Raw genomic sequence first — 14,718 nt, 5'->3', positions numbered from 1 at the left:
ATGAATCTCTTGTTATGGACTCAAACATGTTTTGCTGAAAAACTGAATATGGAACAAGCAAAGCTTAATACTAAACAATATATATATTAGCTGTATAATACCAGTAGGCCAGCTCTAATAATAATTTGGTATGGCTTCGCAGGCCAAATGTAATTAGGCTGCAGGCCTAATTTGGCCCGTGAGCCAGAGGTTGACACCTATGTCCTAAGTAGTCCTGATTTTGAACTGTTGTAGTCCTGTTATAATTCCGGATCAGTTCTGGGTCTGGTTGAATTGGGGTTTAGTCCTCATGTCTTGATACAGACCTGATTTTGTTCTGCCTTGCTGCTTAATTAAAAAACTAGTTTAAGGTGACCTGCATATGTGATATATATCTTTCCCTATATGAAGTCATTCTTTCTTGAACAAAACTCAAAACAGAGCCTATTACTCTGGCACACAGCTCAGTGGACATTTAGATGAGAAAATATATATTTGACACATAATAAAATAAAAATAAATAAAATAAATGCTCCCTTTAGAAATCTTTTTTTTTTTTTTGCTTTTTTTTTGCTCTATAATATAGTCGTTTAGAGAAACAAATTAAGTTTAAGTGAAAATGTACATTTTTTGCACTCTCTGGTCAACTGACTCAGTGACTCAAATGACTCAAAAAACCGATTCACTTTGGTGAGTGACTCATTCAAACTCGATTCAGTAAAAAGAATCAAATTTACCATCACTACAACTGATGCGAAACCCCTTCCACAGGCAAATGACATAAGAAAGATTCCAGCATCAGTCAGTTTCACTCCAGTTAGGGAGTTTGGAACTGCATTTTAATACATTTTCCCCTTTACAGTCTCCTCGGCAACCCAGTGAAGGATCGTTTAAAACTAGACTGGAACAAACCCATTATTTGATTAATGTCATAACAGAATGTGTTAACAAAACTGAACTATCACTGTTAGAGTCACACTATAGTAACCTTGAAAACCAACAAACATTAGCTACCTAGCGAACTTTAATTAATATGTTCTAATTTTTGCCCTGACAGTGAAGACTTTCTTTTCTTCTCCCACCCAGAGTGGAGGATTATTGATCCATTAAGCGTGAAAAACTATGCAACTGACTTCACTTTGTGCATGTTACACATGGCTATTTTTGTAAGGGAAAGATCTAGCAGGTACTTTGCTGGTTACATGGTTGAAGTACTGTATCAGGGGCAGGAAATGGATTGCAAGTTCCTGAAACAAACAGTCTAGTCTGTTCACATATCTTTTTAAATGTGAACTAAATATTTATGGGTTTAAACCGTTGGGGAATTGATAGGTCATCTGCTCATAAATCTTCAGAAGTGGAAACTTCTGAAGGTGTGTCTCTGGACACCTGGTCCACCACTAAAAGATCCTCATCCTCGCTGGCTATCTGCCTGGTTCCTCATGATTGTCATCTTCACCACTGGCTCTCTGCCCAGTGGGCTGTGGTCATCAACAGGGAACCATGTATAGCTTTTAGCCTCCAGAGGTGTCCCGCCTCCCCAACTTGGCTCTGGGCCATCCATCATTGAGCATTTAATAGTTCTTTCATCTGCAAGTCCATTAGGATCTGCTTGGCTCAAGGTGATGTCAAATTTGTCATCAGATGGGGAGCACCTAGCTGACATCCTTGTGTCTTACAAAGAAATAGCTATATACATACACCCTTTAGACGGACTTTAAGGAAGTACAAAAGGAAGGATTACTTAGCCCTTGTGTCTCCAGCTCTCTGTGTCCTTGTCTGCAACAGATTATAGTAGCCACATAGGTTGGCTTAGTTAGAAAGCCATTCAACCACACTGGCCTAAGATCCTTAGTTTTTAGTCTCTCTTTCCAAGATTTCGGACTCCTTCTGAAGCTTTGTTGCCATTTTCTAGGTTGTCCTTTACAAAATATATTTGTGATACTTTACAAACAGACATAATCCTGGAGAACAAATATATTTCTCTGGAAACACAATTTAGACTTTGGCTGAAACATAATTTTCAGGAGATACGACTGAGCGTTACTGTTATATTATGACCAGTGGCATTTTAAATTATAAATATATTACAGAGGCTTATGTGCACAAGCCATCAAAATATCTTTAGTGTTACATGTATAATCCTGTTTTGATGCAGAATTCAGTTGAAATCAGGCAAGAATGGGACTTTCTTTTATAATGCGTTCTTGTGAATTGATTGTGTATCGCATACATTTGATTTGGGTTCCAGTTCTTACTTCTGCAAGACAAAAGTCGTCCGCTGGCCTGGATTTAGAAAAGCATAGCAAAAACAATCTGCACCTCCTGCTTCAGATGCAATTTGTGTTTGTGTATTCAGAGGCTGCGGCGAGAGGCAGGACCTCGGCTCTTCCAGGGCACCCTGCAGGCTTGGCTGCTGGCATCAGCGAGGGAGTGCGGCCACTACTGGGATGACGTGAACGCCAAACCGGAGTACATCACAGCTCGACTGGAGGTATGCGAGTCAGACCTTCTCAGGAGGGTTTCACTTTTCTCTCTTCTTTATAATCGACTCTTTTTCTCTCTCTCTCTTAGCTCCTTGTCTCAGAGTGGGAGGGATTTGAAGCACAAAGGGAGGAGCTTGTCGTTTGGTTGGCTGATATGGATGTCCACCTGAGTGAGGTTGACCAGCTGACAGGAAACACGTGGAAAAACTGAAACAACTGCAGGTGTGAGGTTGTTTTTATATAACATATATGTGATAATATATAAACGTCAGAGACATTGTCCTAAACTGGACTAATAAAGAACCATGAGTACAACATGAAACTTACCTTACATAACATGAAGCTGAAGTCCATTGATCATTTTAATAAAAAAAATTGTTGTTGAAATATTTTTACTGAACATGCAAATATCTTCTGATGAAAATGTGTTGATTTATTGGTCTGTTATGAAGCTATTGCTATTTCTAATGTGTTTTATCACTTTCTGATTTTTTATTAATTAAACAATACATGCATTAATTGTGTTATCTTAGTATAGTTTATATATATATATATATATCTATTTATAGTCTAGTAAAAATGTTTAATTATTACTGTTTAAATGACTAATATGTGACATGTATTAGTTGTGATGTTGTGCTGAGGGTTAAAATGCCTTTTTGTCTTTTGGTATACTACGAAATGGCAATAAACCATTAAAATATCTCTATGTGCTTGTATTTATTTTACCCTACTCAAATTCAATTTAGGATACATTTTATTTTGAAAGATTTAAAATGGTGCTTTAAAGAACCACTCAAAAAAGGTTCTTTAAAATGTTTTTTTATAGAATGACCTTTTAAAAAATGGTTTTTCAAAGAACCATTTTTAAAAAGGTTTTTTCTTTGAAAAAGGTGCCCCAAAGAACCATTTCTTGATGGTTCTTTGTGGCACCAAAAAAGGTTCTTCTATGGCATCAGTCTAAAGAATCACTTTTGGTTCCAGTTGGCACCTTTATTTTTCTGAGTGCAAGTTGATTATTTCTGTTTTTTGGGCATGTCTTGTTGGATATAATGATTTTTCATGAAATGAATCTGTCAAGGGCAACGGGTTATTATTCACAGAATTGGTGCAGAAATCAGGTGTCTTTTCAGTATGTGTACAGCATAGAGAAAAGCTTTGTAACCAGAGAGTGTAACTCCCTGTCACTGACATGACCTAAAGTGATAGTTGCAGGGATTTCCTCTCACCTTCCTCATACTTCTAAGAGGTAGATTGACTGTTCTGACAGGTGGTGGTTTCTTTTTTTTCATTTGAGGATTTTGTCTCACGGAGAGCTGGAAATTGACAATCTTGTTGAGTAGTTGCACTAACGTTTGTGGTGAAGTTGTCAGTCTTCCTCTCAAGAATAAAGACCACGTGTGGCCACTTGAGCTGAACAAAATAGACTGCAGAGGCCAGTGACAAGGGGCTGAGGCTTTGTACTCTCTGAGAATCTACATGTTGACTTGATTTCTTTGAGATCCAAGCTGCTGCAGCGTGAAAGGGACAATGTCACCCATGTGGACCAAGTATGGCACTCAATTTCCCTCAAAGGATATCAAGAAAGATTTATCGAAGAACATCCATTTAAACGACATCCCACATAGCGAGGACAATGGGACAGTTTAGTAATTTATCTCCATGTGAGTTCTGCAGACAGTGAACCATGCACAACAGTTGCCGCATTTAGAGTCAAACAGTAGGTCATAGGTGTTAGCAGTGCAGTTTCTTTAGACAAAGCTCTCACGCAGTGAATTTGAATGGAGGGTGGAAGTTCCCTGGACCACGTATTGTACATGATTCACTGCATGTGGTGAGCACGCTACATACAGCTAGTGTTCTGCTAAAATAACCACTTGTGCTGCTATAATCACAGCGATGGATCACACATATCCCATTATGCAAACAAAGGCATTACCTAAACTAATTTGCACACTTATTAGCAAATTGCATCTGTCATATGAAAACACTGTAACTCCAGTTATACTGACTTTCATGTTTGATGATTTTTCAGAGGTATAGGTTTTATAGATTTTATATGCATTACAACTTAAAACTAATCTATTCAGATGGGCAATGTTTGATCTGTTCATTGTGACTGTTTTTCAATACCTCTATAAAGACTTCATGACTCTTGTCTCAAAAAATTGCTATATGAACAAATTTTACTTTATTAGTCACTTGTATTCCAAAACATATCAGAATATCCGAGCCAGTCCAAAACGAGTATATAACGACATATACTTAAATAAACTCCAATTCCAAAAAAGGAGGGATTCTCTAAATATATTAATACTAAGAACACAATGATTTGCAAATCTCGAACATATTTCATTTATGAGACATATGAACTCATTGAGACATTGAACTATTAGTTACTATTACTTTGATAGTGGTGTATCAAATGACGTCTCAAAAAAACTGAAATTCATTTTGAAAAACATGGGCGCCATCTCCTCTGGACTACAGAGGAAAGGGAATATCCAACTTATTATCAGTTCTCAGTTCAAAAGCCTGCATCTCTGATGGTATAGGGGTGCATAAGTGCCTATCACATAAATCACGATCATATAAACAATATACAGAGAGTCAATTAGAAAGAGGAAAACAAATAAAGAAATGTTATACAAAATTAAGCAAAATATACTCCAATTTCCCTCCATCTATACTTAGTTTAGATATTGAAAGGAGTGGGAATGTCATGATCATGTCTTAGAGAGGACCCAAATTCAGAGTGGAGCATGTAGCAAGGTTACATGACAATACAAAAATGAAAGGCAAAAGGAGACTAAACCTTTACTAACATGAAACTACACTGGGCAAAACCAGCACTAAGAACATGGACTATAGGTGTCCATGGAAGAAGAAGAACTGATGTTCTGGCACAAGGGAGACTGGGACCATACATGCACATCAGGATGATCAGGAAAGAGCACAGGAGGGACAAATCAGATGCAGGCTTGACACAAAGACCGGGATTATCAAACATGGAAACATACAACAGACTGGGGAGACAAAGGTTGAAAAACAGAATAACATGGGAACAGGTAAGGGAGACAGAACACAGAGATACAGGAGAAGAGGGAGCGAGAGAGAGAAAGAGAGGGCAAGAAACATGGAGAGTATTAAATATTGCTTCCACAGTGTCACTACACACACAGAAACCCAATTTTCCACACAAAGTTACAAAAACTGCTCAAATTGTAACCTTGTTCTCTCACTCAATGAACCATCAATGAACCCAGGAAAACTGTTTTCATCGACTCCTTCAGTTTCAACCCCATTTTGAATCTTTACAGATGTGTTATTTAAAAAACAACATTAAAAAAAACAACAGTCAACTCATTCAACAAATGCATCAAATCATTATCCGATCAGTATCATGCAGCAGTATCGTATCAATATTACTACAACTCCATCCCAATGACTTTTTAATCTCACCTTTCTGTCTCAATGAATCCAGCTTTTCTTCTCCTGGATCAGTGATTTTTTCCCACTAAATCTGGTCCAACAGTTACGAGAAACCATCCATATTATAATCCTCGTGTTTGTTACGATGAAATACTCGGATTCGTTGTTTTGGTATAGACCCACTTCTAATTACACTGACAAGTATGTCCTCCATCCTTTTAATAATATTTATATTATTGTTGAATGGTTTCTTATAATATTTCTTCTTCATAGATGTTATTATATAAATGAAATCATTTTTATATCTTATTTCAGCATCTTCAGGTTTTTGCCTATGAAATCTGTGTATAATGCATTTTTCTTTTTACATATATTTTGAAGACCAGTCCATGTATTTATGTTTTCTGCTATATTGGTGTACTGGGCAATTTATATTACACAATAATGTAAATATTTTAAGCAATTCTTCATATGCATATCTGGCATCTTATTTCTGATATCATATTTCTCCACAGTTCTGTTTCATTTGTTGACTCCTCTAATCTTACTCATCTCTATCCATTTTTTCTGCCCAGTTTATTGATTTTTATAGTTCCTATCATATACTGTAAAAAGTGGAATATATCAATAATGAAGTCCACATACTGTAATATTTTCTGTTTTCTCAATTTCTTCCCCAATCAGACAGCACTGTTGGTCTATTCTTAGATCACAGTAACAGATGTGAGTGTTACAAAGCCACAAAGTTGTGCCTAAGGTTAGTTATACACACTCTTCAAGTCTGTGACCAATTTCTAACCGTAAGAACCCTGTGCATTCTGCTGGATGCTTTTTTTGAGCGAAGCGTCCTTGAGAGTACATTTTAGGACATCGTCAGGTATCAGACAAAAAATTGTCAGGTGTCAGTTGTCAAAAAAAAAAAAGTCAGGTATCAGACAAAAAATTGTCAGGTGTCAGAAAAAAAATTGTCAGGTGTCAGAAAAAAAGTTGTCAGGTGTCAGAACACAAGGTACCAGAGAGAAAATCTTCCTGCAGGTGGCGCTGTTGTCATGTCCCACCCGAATTGATTTCCAAATACGTCATCAACGTGTGACCGTGGGAGAGCGTAAGGTCATTGACCTCACCGGAGTTTTACCGTGGTTCAGGCTCCTAACGACACAAGGTAAGTTTAACTTTTTCTCCCCTTTGTTCATATTTTTGCCACAGTTGTGTTATATTAAGTTGCAGTTATGTTGTGAAAGTTACATATCAGAGACGGAAAGCCAGTTTTGTACGAAACCAAATCAGTACTATTTTTGTCTGGCTAATTCATTCTAGCTAGCGACAGTGGTGAAACGTGATTCAAATTTAAACTGTTCAGTAATTGTTTTGTATACATTTCAGCAAATGGACAAGCTGAAAGCTTACGAGCAGTTGCATTTGAATACTAATCCTATTTGAAGTAATACATTTCCAGTGGTAGACATGTTAGATTGTCACACCTGGCTATGCATTGTTTTATTAATATTATATATTGTCTTGATAGCTTGAAGGGGATGATGCCGGTTTCATATCACTGGACTTATCCATGGCAGTAGAGTACATCCATGCACAGAGAATCATTCACCAGGATATAAAGCCAGCAAATGTCATGGTAAGCCATATTGTATTTTTCTTTTTCTCCACTTTGTTTTTGAAGATCAAAATAAAAATAGTATATTATTTATTTAACTTTATTCTCTTCAGTCTATTAAACACTACATTTGAACAATGAGAAACTTTTCTGGCATATTCATATAAAGGATTTTTTTTTTAAAGTAAGAAGCCTTACATTGTTTCTTTAATAGTCCAATTTTTCTTTAATATGTTGGTTCTTGCACACCTACAAAATTCCCAAACATGTTGTAAGTTTAGGCTTTACAAACTGAAAGTTTCTATTCTTTTATTAGTCTGTACCACTTGCTTAAGTGGAATGGGGATTAAAAAATGCACAGGACTATAAAACCGGGTTGGATCATTAACCAATCTGTTAATTTTAATGATGGGTATAATAAACAATCTCAGAATAAATCTGCAGTGATTGGGTAATCTGGGTGCTAAAAGCTTTGAGGGTTTTTTTTTTTCCCCAATTATGAGCTGTGGTCTTTGGAATTACATTTTTGATAACATTTGTGAAATTTTAGACAACCTGGTAAGTTCTCATATGTATACCTTATAGGTTCACCACCCTTCTAAGAAGGCAGTCCTGACAGACTGGGGCATGGCAAACATAAGAGACACTGTGATGCTTCGTCAAGGGAGTAAGTTCACTGCCCAGGCTACTGGTCCAGCTGGTGGCACATATCTTTACATGGCCCCTGAATGCATACTGATGTTTGAAGAGGCCTCGTTCCAGACAGACATGTGGTCCCTCGGAGCCACATATCTGGAGATCCTGACGGGTTCCGCTCCGTGGATGGTTAAAAAACAAAGAGAACTGGCTGCACTAATGGCCACCAAAACCCCACCACATGCCCTATCACATCTCAGTGACAAAAACAGTTTTCTTGGTGGTTTGGTGAGCTATGACCCAGACTCAAGGCCTTCCGCATCTGATGTTGTTAAGTTTCTCAAGTCAGGCCTTGATCTTACGAGCCGATATGGCTACAAGTGGTAATGTTGCTACAGTCTGCAGTTCAAAAGTCTTTCAATGTGTCTTTCAAGGGGCAGGGATAGCTCAGTAGGTAAAGTGGTCGCCCCATGATCGGAAGGTCGGCGGTTCGAATCCACTTAACGGCTACCCTGAGGTACCCCTGAGCAAGGTACCGTCCCTACACACTGCTCCCCGGGCGCCTGCTTAGTGGGCTGCCCACTGCTTCACTGAGTGAATGGGTCAAATGCAGAGAAAAACAAGTAATTTCCCCATGGGGATCAATAAAGTATCCATTATTATTATTATCATTATGTGAATTATGTTCTACATTATTGTTAACAAAAGTTGTGGTAAATGAAACACTGAATCATTATGAAAGATGGCACCTTGTCAATTGTATTTCAACATTTTATTGTACATTTTGTTGGTCAGACAGTTTTCAAATTACCTGTTGATTTTAAACAAGGATAAATAAATGTTAACAAACACTGTTGTATGATTTTATTGGTCATTGGAAATGTTTACTGGTGCACCTTCCATCCTCTCTCTCTTCAGAAAGATGTATATGTCATTTGCCTCGGCAAACGTAGAAAGTGTAGGAACTGCATTTCTGTTCATGGCAGTTGTGAGCTCTTGGACTAGCATGAGGTATGCAGCAAGGCAACCATCAGGTGTGCAGGGAAACTGGCTGTTTTCTAAAATGTTCTGGCACATGTCTCTGAATTCCTGGTTTGCTACCAGTGAAGGCTCTTCCCTCTCACAGATTAATTGCTTGGCATAGTCTAAAAGGTCTGGGTCAACAATGTGCAGCACATTGCCATATCCTGCGAATGAAAGACAATATTGAAAAGATGTTCACTTTGAATGTTAAAAATAAATGAATAATGACAAAGCTGTTCTAGAACCTGTATAAGAAGCAGTCAGTGTTTACAGATGTTATTACAGAAACTTAAAGATGGAAATATCACTCAAACATTTAGATAAATTTTTAGTTAAAGGTGTCAATATGAAGCCATTTTAGTATTGACAGTAGAAATTCAGAAATCTCTTATTGTACTACAAGTAGGCTTCTTCGGAAGACACAAAAGAGAAAGCACATAACAGTTTTACGCTCATTACACTGGCTTCCAGTATATTTTAGAAAATTCATTTAAAAATTTTAGTAATGACTTTCAATGCTCCGAATCGTGAAGCTCCTGCCTTAATTTCTGATCTTATAGAACCCCACGCTCCCTCTCCCAGCCTGTGATCATCTAATCAATGGCTGTTAGTAGTCCCACCAGAAGACCAGAGGTAAGAGATCTTCCAAAGCGGTGGCTCCCAGGTCATGGAATGCTCTGCCTCCATCATTACGTTTCCTTGATTGCATTTATTCTGTATGTTCGATTGTGCTGTTTTATGTTTATCTGTTTTATATTATTGTGAAGCCACTTTGTGGTTTTTATCCTGTGAAGAGTGCTATATCAAAGTAAAAGTAAACTAATGAAAGTTAAAAAACAAACAAAAAAATAAAACCCCACAGGCTTTCAAATGACATACCAGGAGGTGGTGAGGTAAACAGAAGGTCGGGTTTCCCAAATGGACCAGGTGCATTGCGTTGCTTGCGGATGTCATGGGTGTTCCAAACTGTTTGCTCCGTTTTTAAGTCTCTTTGAAGCAGTGGCAAGTGTGAGTACTGCAAGCAGTTGCTATGAAAAAGGAGAATTAAAAAATTAATATGTTCATCTGCTTCTTTGAGGTAGAATAAGTAAAAGCTAAATTTTAATCAGTACTCAAAAAACAAAGGCATTCCTAGACCACATACTTTCATACTGCTGCTTGATTATTTTTCATGTCTAAAAATATTGACTTACATGTGCACAGGATTGTCCAGTTCAAGGATCCCAGACTCCATCATGGCCTACGCATGTTGTTTTGAAAAAGACACAAGTTGTGAAGGTGAGAATTTCATTAGTGAAAAGGTACAGATGTACATAAACACAGATTCTGGCCTTGTGTTTTCAGATAAACTAATCCATCGTATGTTTAACGAAATTTGGATGGCTACTCTTTGTTAATAGGTTTTACAGGTGAAAGATTTGCTTTACCTCAAATGGTGTCAGCCATTTCTTAATCCATGTCCGCTTTAAAATACTGTTGAAACATTCAGCTCTCTAAACAACAGAAACATGACATTATCAGTTTTGTTGTCAGGTTGTTACTTTAGAAATAGTCATTTACCAGCTTAAAGACATACCTGGTTGTGCACTGATGTCCCCATTCTGAAGCACCTCCATGCCTGATTCCCAAGATCTCGCATGTGAAATGCCATCTGCATTTGACCCACAACAAGGTTCTCCTTTCCTCTGTCCCCCCGAATCATTTGAGGACAGCCTAAAGACACAAACTGAAGATAATTAGTGAATGATGAAAAAATAAATTTATTAACAAAATGTAATCTTTTTTAACCCCCCATTTTTTAGTATATTGCATACCACCCTGTTCTTGAACAGCCTCAAAGAAGTATCTGGCCACAAAGTTTTGCTTGCGGTTGGATGTGCCCACCTTTAGCCATAGAACCTTCCTGGAAAATCTGAAAAGAAAGAAACAGAAAAGTGGCCACTTGTACATATGATTTAATCATGTTTTGGCACTATGTTTGGTTTTTGTTACATTCCCCAAGAGTATGCTGGTTTTCCATTGTATTATGTCTAGGCGTTGTTTCTGGTTCCTCCGGCCATTTTGACTGCCATAGTTGTGTAGGCTTACATGCCTTTGGAATTGAATGTGACTCTTGACTGTGTTCAGACTGACGCGAGGGGAGCGCTGCCTTTTGTTTTGTAATCCCTTGTATTCTCCTGTTTATGTGTTGGTTAGGTAGGTTATCGTAAATTGTCCATTTTATTTTCTTTGGAGTTAAATTCTGTTTACTTTATATCAGGGATGTTTTGTTTGTTGTGTTGGTCTTGGCCCTCCCTGAAATTAACTGCCAGTCTGAAATGGAACTTTAAGACTAGCAGGAAATAAGCCTTTTAAAAACCGCCATCTTGAATCCTCCTTCACTATTCATACTTTATCTTGGTCCCTTAGACCAGGCTTGGCCAAATCCAGACCTCGAGGGCCAGTGTCCTGCATGTTTTAGATATCACCCTGGGTAAACACACTTGAATAAAATGATTAGTTCATTACCAGGCCTCTGGAGAACTACAAAACATGTTGTGAGGGTAATTTAGCCATTTGAATCAGCTGTGGATCAAGGACACATCTAAAACCTGCAGGACACCGGCCCTCGAGGCCTGGACTTGCTCATCCCTGCCCTAGACTACTCAGGAGAGATAACACCTCAGTTTACCGCACATCCTTATCTTGAAGCAACTTTGTACTATCACTGAATATAATAAATTAAGTAGCGAATGCCATATTCAAACCTACCCATCAATCCCCAAATGTATCCACATTCCAAAGAACTTCAGTTTATCATTGCCTATATGAAACAACAAATAATAATTACAATTTGTTTCAACAGAAGTACCATCAAAACATGTTTGGAAGGTTAATTGAAAAGATAAAATAAATACCATCAATGTGCCGTGTGTCATTTGGACCACGGCTGATGTAATTCCGACAGGGAATTTTCTTCTTTCCAGGAGATCTCCTCTGAAGACCACTTGCATCCATATACCTCATTATATTCGCAACATCGTCTCTACAGTAACAATAGATTTTACTCTGAGCTCAACAGTAAAACAAGAGAACACTTGATCATATACACACTATTTAACCAACCTGTAACAAGGCCGCACTCCTCTGACATCCCTTACCCGCTTTACCATTGCCCTGATTCCTTGTTCAGGAGACCACTGTTTCATCTCACTCTAAAAAACAAACAAACAGACAATTGAATGTTTTTTTTTTTAAATCACTACAGAAAATAACATTTGTTTCTACAATAGCTCATGACACAGACTTCAGGAAAATATATATTTTTTGCACTGATGTTTTAACGCTTACCTCCACAGCTTTGTGGATTTCAGTAAAAGGTCGTTGGGGGCATCTTCGCTTCAACCCTAGAAGTTTTAAAACTCGTCTCAGATGCCTCTCACTGTTAAAAGACAACACAGACTTACATTATATTAAATGCTAACTGCATGTTTTGTCATTTTAGAGAGTTGTCACGGAAACTTGAAATGCAGACTTACCTTATTTTATGCCCATATGAATTCAGTGCACAGCTGATTTCCTTTTGTTTTAAGCCTTTGTTGAACAATGTTATTATCATCATATCTTGAAAGGTTAAGTGTAACAACAACAGTCTAATTGATCACCCACCTCTTACACTGAACATAAGTAATTAACCAGTAAAGTACTAAATCTTTTTATGTGGCAATTACACTAAAAGCATCGTCTATTCAGTGCCCACAAATAAAACTTGTGTAGCAAAAAATACACTTCTTTGATATGAAAGAGGTGAACAGTAGTTAATAAATAAGTTGTACTTTAGTCATTTATTTTTAATGCTCTTTTTTTAATTAAAAAAAAAAAGTATTTTTGGTACAGTCATGGGAACCAGCCAGAGTCGGATACTCCTTTCATCATCGTCAGATGACATATTGCAGCAAAGTCTAAAAACAACAACAGAAAAAAACATATCGGGATCAAAAAATATCCCGACAGTAGCAATATAGAAAAGAGAAATAAAGAAAAAGAGCGACAGAAAGGATGCAGGCTGCTCGTGAGCTTTCAGCTTGTCCATTTGCTGAAATGTATACAAAACAATTACTGAACAGTTTAAATTTGAATCACGTTTCACCACTGTCGCTAGCTAGAATGAATTAGCCAGACAAAAATAGTACTGATTTGGTTTCGTACAAAACTGGCTTTCCGTCTCTGATATGTAACTTTCACAACATAACTGCAACTTAATATAACACAACTGTGGCAAAAATATGAACAAAAGGGAGAAAAAGTTAAACTTACCTTGTGTCGTTAGGAGCCTGAACCACGGTAAAACTCCGGTGAGGTCAATGACCTTACGCTCTCCCACGGTCACACGTTGATGACATATTTGGAAATCAATTCGGGTGGGACATGACAACAGCGCCACCTGCAGGAAGATTTTCTCTCTGGTACCTTGTGTTCTGATACCTGACAATTTTTTTTCTGACACCTGACAATATTTTTTCTGACACCTGACAATTTTTTTTCTGATACCTGACATTTTTTTTTCTGACACCTGACAATTTTTTTTCTGACACCTGACTTTTTTTTTTTTTTGACAACTGACACCTGACAATTTTTTTTCTGATACCTGACAATTTTTTTTCTGATACCTGACAATTTTTTTTTTGACAACTGACACCTGACAATTTTTTGTCTGATACCTGACAATTTTTTTTTTGACAACTGACACCTGACAATTTTTTTTCTGATACCTGACTTTTTTTTTTTTTGACAACTGACACCTGACAATTTTTTGTCTGATACCTGACGATGTCCTAAAATGTACACCGTATGAGAGGACAGAGTCATTTTACTAATTATCATGAAAATGCATTAGACATGAAAAAATACAATATTTTGTTTGTATAATAAGACAAAGACAATTGTCATATTAATATTAAAATAATCTATTATTTCGGATTGTGTATTTTGCGTGTTTTATGTTACTCTTGTTTTTACATTTTAAAGGCGGCCTTGAGGGTTCAAATGCACTGCAACGTAAGAAAAGACCAACAAAAGGACGCAAAAAACAACAGAAGCCTATTTAGTCCTTTACCAATTGTATATCTGCATTAGCTGATGCACTGTAAAAACACTTCTGTTGTGTTTTGTGCACTTTTGCAGCTGTTTTTTGTTTGCCGGTGTTTTCTTAAGTTGTGGTGTATTTGAACTCTCTGGGCCATCGTATCAAGCAAGTTTTATTGTATTTAAAATGGGCTACTAAAAAAGTAGCTTTGCCTCCATGTAATAAGGAAAAATCTCTCTGCCAGTAAACTGAATGTAATGTAATGATAAAGTCAATAGGTTGTTTCAGCATCTAATCAGATAATCTACTCAGGGTATCCAGTTTATTGCAAGTCCGGCAGTGCAGAGCTACACACAGACACATACAAAATTAGGTAGTAGAATTATAGTAGGTGGATACTTCCAAGTACTGACTCTACCCCCCTCGAACTTACCTAATTTTCCTGGCAGAAACCCTGCTACTATGAAGGATACCTTCACTGCAGG

The 14,718-nt window shown here is 37.3% G+C and overlaps 2 protein-coding genes across 2 annotated transcripts; one reads left to right on the top strand and one right to left on the bottom strand.

Moving 5' to 3' along the window:
• The first annotated feature begins 5,473 nt into the window (after nucleotides 1-5,473).
• LOC146555112 (uncharacterized) lies at nucleotides 5,474-8,556 on the top strand. The gene is made up of 3 exons (XM_085252813.1): nucleotides 5,474-5,533; nucleotides 7,423-7,530; nucleotides 8,095-8,556. The coding sequence occupies exons 1-3, from the start codon at nucleotides 5,474-5,476 to the stop codon at nucleotides 8,530-8,532; spliced, it is 606 nt and encodes a 201-aa protein (XP_085108939.1). The 3' UTR covers nucleotides 8,533-8,556.
• Nucleotides 8,557-8,895: 339 nt separating this feature from the next.
• Nucleotides 8,896-13,673, bottom strand: LOC146555111 (uncharacterized). Its single transcript, XM_085252956.1, has 12 exons — nucleotides 13,072-13,673; nucleotides 12,687-12,771; nucleotides 12,499-12,589; nucleotides 12,274-12,362; nucleotides 12,066-12,193; nucleotides 11,920-11,971; nucleotides 10,983-11,080; nucleotides 10,745-10,881; nucleotides 10,596-10,661; nucleotides 10,362-10,408; nucleotides 10,048-10,196; nucleotides 8,896-9,332 (listed from the first exon to the last, which is right to left on the bottom strand). The coding sequence occupies exons 1-12, from the start codon at nucleotides 13,238-13,240 to the stop codon at nucleotides 9,010-9,012; spliced, it is 1,434 nt and encodes a 477-aa protein (XP_085109082.1). The 5' UTR covers nucleotides 13,241-13,673; the 3' UTR covers nucleotides 8,896-9,009.
• Between the last annotated feature and the right edge of the window lie 1,045 nt (nucleotides 13,674-14,718).

This window comes from Mchenga conophoros, linkage group LG17, assembly GCF_057382185.1.
Source record: "Mchenga conophoros isolate Kocher_MC1m ecotype Shallow Benthic linkage group LG17, M_conophoros_male_GT1.1, whole genome shotgun sequence".
Classification (NCBI taxonomy): domain Eukaryota; kingdom Metazoa; phylum Chordata; class Actinopteri; order Cichliformes; family Cichlidae; genus Mchenga; species Mchenga conophoros.
The sequence above is the reverse complement of the archived record's forward strand: the minus strand, read 5'-3'. Positions and strand labels throughout refer to the sequence as shown.